At 43.4% G+C, this 12,605-nt stretch overlaps 1 protein-coding gene across 1 annotated transcript; it reads right to left on the bottom strand.

Moving 5' to 3' along the window:
• Positions 1–9,149: 9,149 nt before the first annotated feature.
• On the bottom strand, positions 9,150–12,321 carry rhov (ras homolog family member V). The gene is made up of 3 exons (XM_080024206.1): positions 11,950–12,321; positions 11,662–11,720; positions 9,150–11,412 (listed from the first exon to the last, which is right to left on the bottom strand). Exons 1-3 carry the CDS (start codon positions 12,155–12,157, stop codon positions 10,966–10,968), a joined length of 714 nt encoding a protein of 237 aa, XP_079880332.1. The 5' UTR covers positions 12,158–12,321; the 3' UTR covers positions 9,150–10,965.
• Positions 12,322–12,605: the final 284 nt, after the last annotated feature.

Genomic DNA, 12,605 nt, shown 5'->3' with positions numbered 1-12,605 from the left:
CAATGTCAGAACAACTTACCCATCTCTCTTTCTCTCTCTCTCTCTCTCTCTCTCTCTCTCCCCCCCTCTTTATCTCCCCCTTTATCAGCCTGCTTCATTTTTTATTAGCTCAAAAAAATATAGCATTAATGCAAGAGAAAACATGGGGAAAATTATCAAATTTCTCCAATTAACATCCATTTAAGCGCTGCACCAATACAATGAATTTGAGAGTAAAACCTATGCGGCTTTAATGTTAAATGTCTAATTTGCTCATATTTGAATACATTAAAATTCAAATCTGGCTGAGAAGCAACTAGAAGGATCCAGCTGGAACTTTTCCATTGCGTAGGGGGATTATACTTTTCTCGGTAAAAGAAAAAATATTCCTCAATTTCCTACCCGTAAGGACGTATGACACATACTTTCATGTGATTACAGTTATCTTGTTATCTTGCAGAATTGCTGTCTCCTCCTCAGGAGTCTGAACAGATAAAGTGCAGGTTACGAGCGGATGGATGCAAGGTACGGCTGTTTCAAGGAAACACACTCGAGAGACGATGGGCGTTCGCAGCAGATAAGCAAATAGCAGCCACTATTAGTAGAGGCTGAGGTGGAAAGGACCTCCACTCCGGGTTTCTGAGTCAACTAGCAAGTTGTCGGCCATATAATATTATCATTAAAAATAATTATAATGTAAAGGTTGTACTGTAGTCATCAAGGCCACTTGAAGATCAACTTTTACCTCTATTGTCACAAAATAATTTTAGAGTGATCATGGCTGTCGCTTACACGTCACACGTTTCACCTTAGGCATCAACATTGCAATCGAAACATTTAACTACGGTCCCGCAAGCAACGTGAGGTGTGTCCCTGAATATTTGTCTTGTCTTTTGTCCCAAAATAGACAATGGATCGATGCTTTGGGTGTATGGCTCAACACCTGTGAAATCACCTAGAAGTGCATTTCTAGGTGACTGTTGAAGACATTCAGAATAAAGATGATTGCAAATATACGATGATCTTTGACAGCAACTATGTGGATGTTGTTCAAATATTTTTACAAAAGGCTTTTTCCCCCCACTTCCCTCCATGGCTGATGTCCCAGCTCCATTATGTGCCTGTGTATTATAATATGTAAAATGCTAAATAAGTGTCTTTAAATGCAAATTATTCTCGTAAGCGTAATGATTAATTAAAAAGCTCCACTGGGCCTTTGACCGATACAGTTCTTTGTCTTCCGAACAGAGTTTGCTGGCTCGAGCGTGAGGTAGACCTGAGTGAGACGCAATTCAGGTCTAACCGGCTGAGAGGGCTCCACGGTTTTGTGTTGGCTCCAGATAAGAGAGCGGAGCTCGTCCGACTGGTCCGACGGGAAGGGAGATGTGCGGTTTGAAAGGCTCCCTGACACACATTCGCTTTCTCAGTTGGCGCAAAGTATTCAGTTTATACTCAGTTTATGTGTGTGTTGGTGGGAGACAGTGTAAAGAGCAGACATCAACTGAGTCTGAAAATAAAACACCTACAGTATACACCCGCACCAATAATTGATCCTGTGCATAGAATCGCATCTTGTATATTCAGTTTTTTATATATTCTATATTATATATTTGACTATTTCTGCTTGTATTCTGGGTTATTTGTGTATATTTGAACATATGTATTACATTATATATTTGAAAAATATATATATATTTTTTAATTGTATTGCTACTTTACTTTTTTCATTGTATTTTATTTCACTTTATTATTATTTATTTTTTTATGACTGTTTTATGCTAATTGTCTGTAGAAACGCACCACTCCTCACCACGACAGATTCCTCGTCTATGTGATCGTTCTTGGCAGAGTGAACTCGTCTTTCCGTCTCGGCTTTTGAACTCTCATTCTGAAATGCAATTATTATTGTTGTTAAATCAAACCTTAGACGGAAATCGTTTTTATTTTTTTCAACAGATATCATTGAGAAGGCTTGTAGGCCTGTAATATCAGCTTTTAATTCCATTTTAGTCGAGGAATCAGCCTTAGCAAATAAAGTCATTAACATGCCATCAAACAGTTAGACCCTTTGGAAGCTTCCTGCCGCCTAGTTCACACGTCCCATGCCCGAAAGTACACACGTCTTATTGGAGAAAAGGTTTAGTCTCGTAGCTTATCAACATAAGTGCATTGCGCTCAAAACTCAAAACCATTAGAGTTGGTTCTCTCCAAAATGGCTTAGTTCAACCTAAGAACTATGTTTTAGTGGGATGTTGACAACTGTGGAAAGCCATTGATACTTCAGATCACCATTCTCTACTTTTGCATTTATCATGTATCGGCTTCCTCTTGGTTATTTGTCTGTGGAAATGTTCAGTGTATTTTAATTCACATTAATAACTGTGTCCAATCCTTGGACTGAGCTCTGCTTTATTCAATGAACATCAATGGTATTACACGCCGATGACACTGTTTACTATTGTTCCAATTCAGTTTGCAGTTTGTCAACTATTGACAAACAGCAAATTACATCCAATGCCCTTCAAGTGCAACTTATACATTTTAAATTATAGCAAAATTCCAAATTGCTTGATGAGATTACAAGATGAGAGAGCCCCAAAAGAGACAGACCCTCATTATAAAAAAATTGGCGGACTGAAGAAACCCTTGTAAGTGTAGCCGTCAGAACTTTGCTGCCTCTACAGAAATGAATCCTATTGGCTGACAGTATGTTAACCAGGAAATAACCCGCTGACGCTTACAGGAATACTTTACAATTCAGGTTTTGAACATTGAAGATTACATTAGACTCCTTTGCCCCCTGCATGCAGGCAACACCCTGCAGTGCACTGTTTGAATTAACTTTTTGAGCATGAAGTCAGTTTCAGGATGTGATTTTAAATCATGGTGAATCGCGGGGTAATCGGGTAATGCTCTCGTCCACTAACACGACATTGGATTTTCCATCTCCTGTCTACCGTGATCCATGTGAATGTGGCATAACAAATGAGTCTTTCCCTCGTTGCGTTTTCCCAGGACTTATAAATAAGGCTTTGAATTAATGGAAATACATTTGCATGTTGGTGTTCTGCACGGGCTCACAAAATCCAAAACACCAGGTTCAGACAGTAAAAGTCCTGCCGTGTTTTTTCTCCAGCCCTGCACGGATCCAACTGATTGGACGTCTGGCTTGACGCAAATCAGCAAATAAATCCACTCGGTTGACTCAAAAGTCTCTGGAGTGGGATTTTACTTTCTGGAACCCGGATTATCCACCTTTGCGTTGGGTCATTCTTTCTTAATTCTCACAGAAGCAGTGTGATGAGTAATGACTTCTAAAAAAACCCCAAAACAACTCACACTCTGGAACATGTCGCAACACAAATCCTGTAGAAATCGTCAGACAGAGAATGGTAAAGCGACACGTGCCTTTCTCTTCTTAGTAACGGTTCATCCATGCAATTCAGTTTTAATCACACGTGTGTGTGTGTGTGTGTGTGTGTGTGCGTGCGTGCGTGCGTGCGTGCGTGCGTGCATGTGTTTAAACATGCATATGGGAACTATAGGGTTGTGTGTCTCCTCATGTCATGTCCTCACTTGCTATGGTGCCACTTGGCCAACGTGTGCGTCTCGGGTTGATGTCACAACCGCCCTGGCCTCCCCCTCGCCCCGTCCCGAAAAACACCAGTGTGAGAACATCACACACACCTGATTCCCAGACGAGGACACGCCCCACGCACAAACCGAAGATCCAATCAAAACTACAAACTTCCTGCATGCAAATGGTGTTTATTATTCCCTGATAAACTGTCACTTCTAGATCGAGAGTCGAAAAACACTTGCGTGTTATTTTGGATTGTTCAGTGGGAGTGCTAGTGGGATAGACTCGTTTTGTCTAACTTGATGGGACAACACAGACAAAAGAACATAACATTGACATGGATTACTTTGTATCATAAGAGGACCCAATACTGACCCCTCGAAAGTTGATATATAGATACAATTTTGCGTGCATTTTCATCGATATTTCATACAAAGTTGTCTTATTAGGATTTAATCTCATTCTCATATCTCTAATTTATTATATTTGAAGGCTCCAGTCCCCTCACGACCCTCCACGGAAGGAGACGGTAACATTTTAAACCAGTTTAATAGATATTGTTCAATTGTATCGCCTCTGCTGACCAATGTTTTTACTGAAAATAAAAATGACGGAATAAGCTGTTTGTTTTCACAGCATAATAATGTCTGATGCTTAGGCTTAAATACAGTATGTGTTATTATTTGAAACAAGCATACGCATCTACAACTGAAAAGTCATAGGCGATCTTTCGATAAAGATAAAGATAAAGATAAAGATAAACTGTCCGATTATAATTCTCAGGAATTAGAATCAGAATTGGATTCAAAAAGTCTTATCCAGACTTTATTTGGTCAAATTGTCTGACCCAGGACATCGCAGATGCAGTCACGGGACAATGACAATTAGTATAATTTATTTGCATAATAACAATAAAATCAAATAACACAGGATAATTACAATGGAAAATACAATAACAAATACACATATATAATTTTATATTGTTGTTTTTTTCTGCTTATATATTTTGCTTTGTTGTATATATATTATTTTAATGATTTACATTATATTATACAATTTTTAATACTCCACCTACTTTGGTTTGCACAGCCTTGGGAGTTTGCCCTTTTATTGTTTAAATGCACAGTACTTGTATGAGTGTATGTGACAAATAAAGAAACTTGAATCTTGAAGGAAGCAAATCCTGAAACACAATGTGTTGATCTGTCTGTTGATAACAACTAATGTGTATCTGACACATATGGGATGTCTAGAAGACATCCCGACACACACACACACACGCACACACATACACACACACACACACGTGCACCCAATAAACATGCACTCAGTACAGTACACTGATGCAAACGAAGAAACACAATCCCCATCATCTCACCTTCCTCCTCCTCTTCCTCCATCCTGGCTTCACACGTCAGTCTTTCTATTCAAGCCCAGGCCTTAGATTTATCGCCTCCAGTCGCTATTGTGTGGTGATAAGACCCTCGTTGATTGGGGGTCTTCAAGGGGATGAACTGTTAAAGACGGGCCCCGTGTAAACAGGACTCCAGTCTAAACGGTGTCTTGATAAGATTGTGACGCTGCTAGTGAGTGAACCATGATGGTCAACCATCACTTAACTGGCCTGCGGGGTAAACAAGGAATACAGAGCGAGGAGGACAGTATTGTTGGCACTTTTACAAATGAAGAGCAAAGTCTAAATCACAATGAGGTTTAATAGCCAAGTTTACTTTAAAATACAAGGGATTTGACTTTGGATAGAAATTATCAATGATAAAAACAAGAATTTGTGAATAATGAAGATGCGTGTGTGTGTGTGTCTGTGTGTGTGTGTGTGTGTGTGTGTATTCACACAGGGGATGTCAAAGTGCTTTACAATAGATCAGAATCAGTTTATTCTGCCGGTTACATTTAAATAAACAAGGAATTTTTTCAGGTTTGGTGCATTCACATAAAAAATGCTTGAGTCTGAAAAAATGTAGAACAAGATAATAATCAAATAAAAATAGAACAAAAAGTGTAGTAACAATTTAATGCAAATACAAATAAAAAAATGCCAAATATACACAAATAGCCCAAAAATACAGAACAGGAATAGTCAAATACATAAAATTATATGGACATTAAAAGTAAAAGCAAATAAGAATAAAAGCATAGAAATAATAAGCTCAAAACAGATAACGCAATAGGACGTATTTTGTGTGAATAGAACTTCAAATTATAAGAATAACAGCAAGCATGAAACATTTTGAATTTAGACTTAAGTGGCATAGACGCGTGTTTCTGATATAGAAAAAGCGTATCTCCCTTTTTAATGATAAGAACACAAGGTGTGTCTGCAGGGAGGCAGAATACACTACGAGCCAACTCCTGTCCCACTGCAACCAAAGAAACTGTTCATGATGTCATTGACTCCCCCAGGGGTCCCAGGATGCAAGTAGTTGTGTATGGCCAAAAAGTGTCCTTGATGCCTATGGAACATTCGTAAAGTAATGAGGCTGGAGATGGCCCTGTTTGAAGCACTAATCAGCTCATCGCTCTAAGTGCTGAGCGTCCTCAGCTTTCCTGTGTCTGATGGAGTGTACTTCAGCTCACAGCTTTGATGTTGGTCGCCAATGACTCACTCTAGTGCTGCTCTTATATTGTTAATGACGACACATCATGTTTGTCAATATATACGACAATATACAAAGTTTGATGGAGATCAAATAACCCCATTTCTAACGCATATAGGTAAAGCCTTGGGCGCCTTTAAGTAGAATGGCTCAAGTGGGTCTTCATTTGAAGGATCTATCTTATACAAAAATAAGATAAAAAAAGTTACAGCCAGCGTCAAGAACAAAAACAAAAGATTTATGGAAGCAGCACGAGCCGCCGTTTGTTGTTTGTCAGGGATAATCGTACTGATCTCCGGCTCAGCCCCAGCTGGCAACGAGGGCGGTTCTCACTGGCCTTACCGCACACCCGAAACTGACAGTTTACGCATCAACAGCAGTGACTTGAGTGTTTGATCAACACACGGCTGAGCTGGAGGTTGTACCGGTGAAGTTTTATACGATGCTTTAAGCCCTCGAGGCACAACAGTCGAGAAAACAATGATGATAAACTGTATTACTGCATTTGAACATCTTTTAGGTGTAAGCCTAAATTTATTGTATGTTGTAGACAGAGAGACAGACAGACAGACAGACAGACAGACAGATAGATAGATAGATAGATAGATAGATAGATAGATAGATAGATAGATAGATAGATAGATAGATCGATAGATAGATGACCACATGGTTTGCCATTTTTTCACTACTTTATAACAACAGTAACTAACAGTGTGTTGTGTCCAAAATGACAAAATGTGATGTACTAGGCCGAGTCCTCCTCAGAGCCAACAGCCATCTTGGTTGACCGACGCCGGCCCTGTACAGCAGCAGCCGCTGGGTTCGGGTTCTATCCTGGGCCCAGACAGACCTGTCAGTGCACCTGCTGATTCCCAGGATTACCTGCCAATGTTTGACGACAGTGAAACCCAGGGAGTGAGTGAAACTGGCCCGGAGCCACAGGAAGAGGTAGTTCACTGCACCTCCACTCGGAGGGGGTTGGAGGAGGAGGTGGAGGGGGACCTGCTGGCGGAGGAGTGAGGGGATGACTAGGTGTTTGTGGGAACATGGGAGGAGGAGGGAGAGACGGAACACCTCGCCTGTGTTGACTCATGGGAACCGAAAACCTGTCCGACTTGGCCTTCGCAGTTGCTCAATAAGTGTACTGTATGTGACAATAGAATTATTATTTGTGATCGTGATCCCCGGGACGCTGTACCAAGTTAAATGTTCCTGGTGAATTCCAACGTAAATCTTAAACCGGTGCCGTGTTATTCTGGCTTCCTGTGTTTCCTATTTTCCCAACAGCCTCCATGTTCCGCCTTGGTCTTTCTCCCGCTTGTGACGTGGTGGACAGGAGCCATAAATAAGACCCGACATCCAAGTCCGGTTTGCCCAAGAAATCTCACGACCCCTCTATGACCCCGGGGCGGCGAACCCTTTGGGCGGGTTCGTGCCCCCTGCGCCGCTGACCGTCACCTGTCCACAATCGACCCGACAGGATCCTCAGGCACATCAATAAACGTGACTTCCACACCAGAAAAGAGTCAATTTTACGCGGGTAAAGCAACGCGGTGTCCGAGTAACCGGATCCTGATGAATTTGATTCCCCTTGACTCCCGACACACCTGTTTACCTTTCAACTAGGTTGCACTTGTCTCTTTATCAATGGAGGACTATCCCAGCGCTGCCCCTTTTCAGGGAGCTCTTTGAACCCTAACCCTGCCGCAGACCGGTCTGGCCACTTGCCACAAGGGGTTAAAGTGCGTTGTGGGTCGGCGAAGTGGGTCGGCAGGTGTCAGAGGTCTCTTGCGACCTCTTTTTCGATGGGCGGTGAGCAGGTCACTATGCCCGTGGCCTGCTGGTCCACGGTGAAGGTTGCTCAAGTGGAAGCCTGTGACACATAAACGTGTGTTGCACAAGCTTGACCATGCACTGACTAATAGAGAACAGATTGCGCCGGCAGTCAGCGATCTATTAGGGATGAGTGTGTGATGTCACCCCCCCCCACACTCACTCATCGGTGACTCACGCATGACACAGGCGCCCCGATCGAATGCAGAGCCGACAGAGCTGTCAGAACCAGACGACCTACACCCCTCACATGTCAAACACACTTGCTGTCGACATTGAACAAAATGTGATTTCGCACCCTTAATTGTCCTTGGGTATGGAAATAATCTATCGAAAATAGGGCCAATGTCAGCACCTCCTGTGGGATCTTTTATTGTCGTAAAAAAATGTACTCAAGGTAAAATTTTGATGTTGGGTTTCATTAACACTTTGCCCACCTTATCATTTACTTATTACACGGATCGGTGAAATACTCAATTGTGATTGGTCAACATTGGTTATTCAGTTATTTCTGTATGTTGACTGTGAATGTCGGTCAGCATTCACGAGTTAAAAGATGGCTTGGAAGTCTTGTTGGGGTGAAAGAAGGCCACAGAAAATCTTGCGACCGTGATGTGTGAAACCTCGACCCTTCTGTTACTTCCCTTCCTCTCTCCGTTTTTGTACATTTTGTATATGGAAGCAATCCTCCAAAAATGGCTACCCTGTCGGGGGTTCTTTTTTTGTGAAACTGGCCGCCTGCTGCACATCATCCTTTACTGATTTCCATTCATTAAGTTTGACCCCATGTCACAGCATGGCTTCATGTGGAATCCATTGGATCAGGCCGTGCACAGCGGGGGTCCCAGAGGGTCACTTATCATATGCTTGGACAGAAAAGAGGACACAGGAAAACTACCTGGAGTGGCAAGACAGATTATTTAACCACCCGCACCCCGCAGAGAACCATCCTAAATACTCTATTTAGGACCATTTAGGTCACCTTTGAGGGACTTCCTTCGAAATCCTTTCCCATGAATTCAAAAAGAGGGACAACACCCTTAATGAGTTTATGATGGTAATAAGACCATATGAAATGCATGCTGTGTTATTTCATGTGTAGGTATTGATCAAATGACTAGAACGATACAGAGTTTATAGTTTGCACTTCATTTATTTGTGTCATGTTGCTCCAACACTGGGAAACAAATGCAAATCAGAGTAGATGTTCAACTTAAGATGAGTGACACCATGTTCCACAAAAATAAGCAAACTGGTGTTATTGTTGTTATTACACTGAAATTCCATTTCTTTGTGTACATATCAAATGCTGTTTTACGCAAACAGAACACGTCACATAAATATATATATAGATAACACTAACTTCCACAAGAAGCATAGAAAAGTCATATTGTGCGTTATAACCAAAACAAATGTGTAAATTAGTTTTTTTTTCATGCACAAATGTGACCGAAACCAGACCTATTTGAAGGCGTGTGTTTGCAATCAAACAGAAACTATGACGCTTCCTCTCACCACACACACACACAAACACACACACACACACACAAACACACACACACACACACTACAGTCCTGCAGAGTAGCAGACTGTTGGTGAGTTGAAGAGGAGTGTATTGAGCACATAAACAAAGAGGGGCTGAATGAGCCTTGTTCCACGCTGGTGTCAGTGGGGGGTTCAGCGGGGTGGCATTCAAAACTCCAGCGGTGCTGGCCTTTAAAGATGCAGATTGTCCAGGGGCCACGGTTGGAAAAAGGCAAGCGATTACTGTTACACCGGCTTCCTTTCAACCGGGGCCCCGGGAATAGATTCTAAATCCTACAAGATGTGGAATATCAGAAGATGAATCGGACGAGAAAGAGATAGACGTTGGTCTGTCGATAACTAACCGCTTTGCTTGACAGTGACCTTTCAAGTCAGTTGACAAAATGATTGTTGGAATCAAATGTCAAAGGTCTTTTAAGTGGCGACTGATTGAGTCAAAGCCTTGACAAAGGCCAGGGGAGCTTTGGTCAGAATGGCTTTCACACACAGGTAACATTTTGACACCTCGCACACGGACTTGGGCCTCCCCAGCTGCTGCATGTGAATCGGGGCCCCGTGGTTTGGCAGACACCGGTTCATTAGAGATACATTGATCAATCCACTCTCCGCGGCCATCTCTTAGTAGTAGTGATAGTAGTGGTCCGCGTTGGACTGCACGCAAATCCCGAGTGTTTACATGTCAGCAGGGCTGGACTGGGACAAAAAAATTGGCCCTGGCATTTTTGGCACAGCGGGTGGGCGGGGAGGGGGGTGACTGACAAAAATGCCTCTGATCTCAACGCTGAGCCATGAGTCAAGGCATCTGACACGAGAAAGGTGGTGTCAGTATAGAAAACGAACCAATGGGCCGCTATCCCTGCTTTGTGGGCCAACCGTAGACGATCATTTTTTTTAAATTCCAAATTATATTGCCCCAAGGTGCACCGGCCCGGCGAGAAAATGTCTGGTATACCAGATACTGGTCCAGCCCTGCATGTCAGCATGTTCTTTCCTTCTCTTGACACATTGCTTACATTCAAAGTTTGCTGAAGGCTCTTTGAGGCTACTACGCCTCATTTCAGTGCTGTCCGCCCACTAACTTTTAGGCTGCTGCTGACCACTCCCAAGCACTTCTCTCTGATATCGCAGAGCGGTTATTGAGTGTTTCCAACAATACTGCTTTACCCAATCAATCTGGTGAGCCTTAAACCAGACTATGACTAAAGAATTCCACAAACGCACACCTCTGTCGAGAGTAGTCCATGGGTTTCGGTTCCCAATGCTCTGTGTTCTTACAGGTGACGTTCACTTTTGGTTGAGATTGCTAAAAATAAACCTGCGCCAAGGGCTGCAAGCGGAAGTAAGGAACGAGCCAATAAATAAGTCAGGTTCTTTCCACAACCCATGGGGTTTCGTAAGTCAATCCCTTTAGTTCAGACGAAGCAGAAGAACTTTTTCCAGCTGCACCTGGAGAAGGCTTTGGTCCGCCGGTCGGAGGACTGTCTCTTCTTGGTCTTGCGGGCTTTGTGTTTGATCGCGGCGAAGATGGCCGCGTCGAAGGCCTCCTTCAGGTTCTTCTGGGTGAGAGACGAGCACTCCACATAGTCTGTGGCCCTGATCTTCTGGGCCATGCTGCGCGCCCGGGAGCCCAGGACCGGCTTAACGTTGGCGCGGTCCAGGTTGATCAGGACGTTGACGTCCAGCAGGAGGTCCGACTGGGTTCCCACCAGAATGATGGGTGCGTTGGCGTTATAGGCCCGAATTTCTGGAACCCACTTCTTCGTGACGTTGTGGAAAGAGGTGGGGTTGACCATGCTGAAGCACAGGAGGAACACGTCGATGTGGGCGTAGGATAGCGCACGGAAGCCATCAAATTCTTCCTGAAGTCGCGGAAAAAATAAGCAGAGGTTATTCTTTTTGTTACGTAGCGCTAATAGTGTCATCGTGTCGGTGACAAAAAAAAAAAAATCTCACTCTGTGTATTTTTGGATTCAAATCTTGTGATTTATGTCTCATGAAATTGGAGCCCGGCCCCCGTAAAGTCAAACTAGGCAATGTTATGTCAACAAAATTGATTGAACCAGGTCAACACGGATGTCTCCTGGTGATAAGAGGGAAAGTATTCTCACCTGTCCAGCTGTGTCCAGGAGTTGAACTTTAACAGGAGCGCCTTCTACTTGGACCTGGCCTGAAAAAAAATAAATAAAAAGGGAAAAAAAAAAAGTGAGTGCAAGTCTTAAGAGATAGTAGTGGCCATAGAAGATAGATCAAATCACTTTGGCACGTGTCACAGGGTTGCAATAGATTCGGAATACATGCTTTTTTTTTTTTTTTTTTGTCCTTCTCCACAAGAACTGCAATAACAATAATAATAATAATAATACAGTGATAACAGGCTTCGTAAACGTCCCGCTCACCAGAGAAAACGTCGAAGCCCGTCTGCTGGTACTCCGTGGGGTACCCGTTAGAGGTGTAGCTGACGATCATGCTGGTCTTGCCCACGGCGCCGTCCCCCACCAGCATGCAGCTGACGGTCCCGGGTTCGAGCGCGTCCTCCTGGGTCAGTCCGCACGCGGACGGGACTCGAGCCTCGTGGTGGTAGCAGTAGTCCATTTGGGGTGGCATGTCGGAAGGGAACACGCGCGACCGCGGCCCTTGAAAAATAAAATAAAATAAAATGAAATTAAAAAAAAAAAAAAAAAAAGAGCCCAAAAGCCCTACTGCGGCAGCGTGGGCTTCCTGCGTCCGCGTCTCTACGCTGACATGCCGGGATGGCGGTGGTGGTGCTGCTGCTGCTGCCGCTGCCGTCGTAGCGTGGAGCGGAGTGGGCACCGCGCAACGCGAGCGCTCGGTTTTTTGGGAAACTTTCCGACGGGGAAAGTTGTGATTTGCATTGGCCGCGCCCACCGAAAGGAGGAGGTGCGGAGACGAGCCTCCCGCAGAAACGCCGGACGAAGGATAAACCTAAGAAGTCAGCTGTGAAACTGTGTAGACGCTGGAAAGGAAAGGGGTAAATAAATATATAAATAAGACAAATAAATAATAATCATCATAATCATCATAAATAATTATA

Source organism: Zeus faber (assembly GCF_960531495.2).
Source record: "Zeus faber genome assembly, chromosome: 2".
Lineage (NCBI taxonomy): Eukaryota > Metazoa > Chordata > Actinopteri > Zeiformes > Zeidae > Zeus > Zeus faber.
This window is presented reverse-complemented; position numbering and strand designations above follow the sequence as displayed.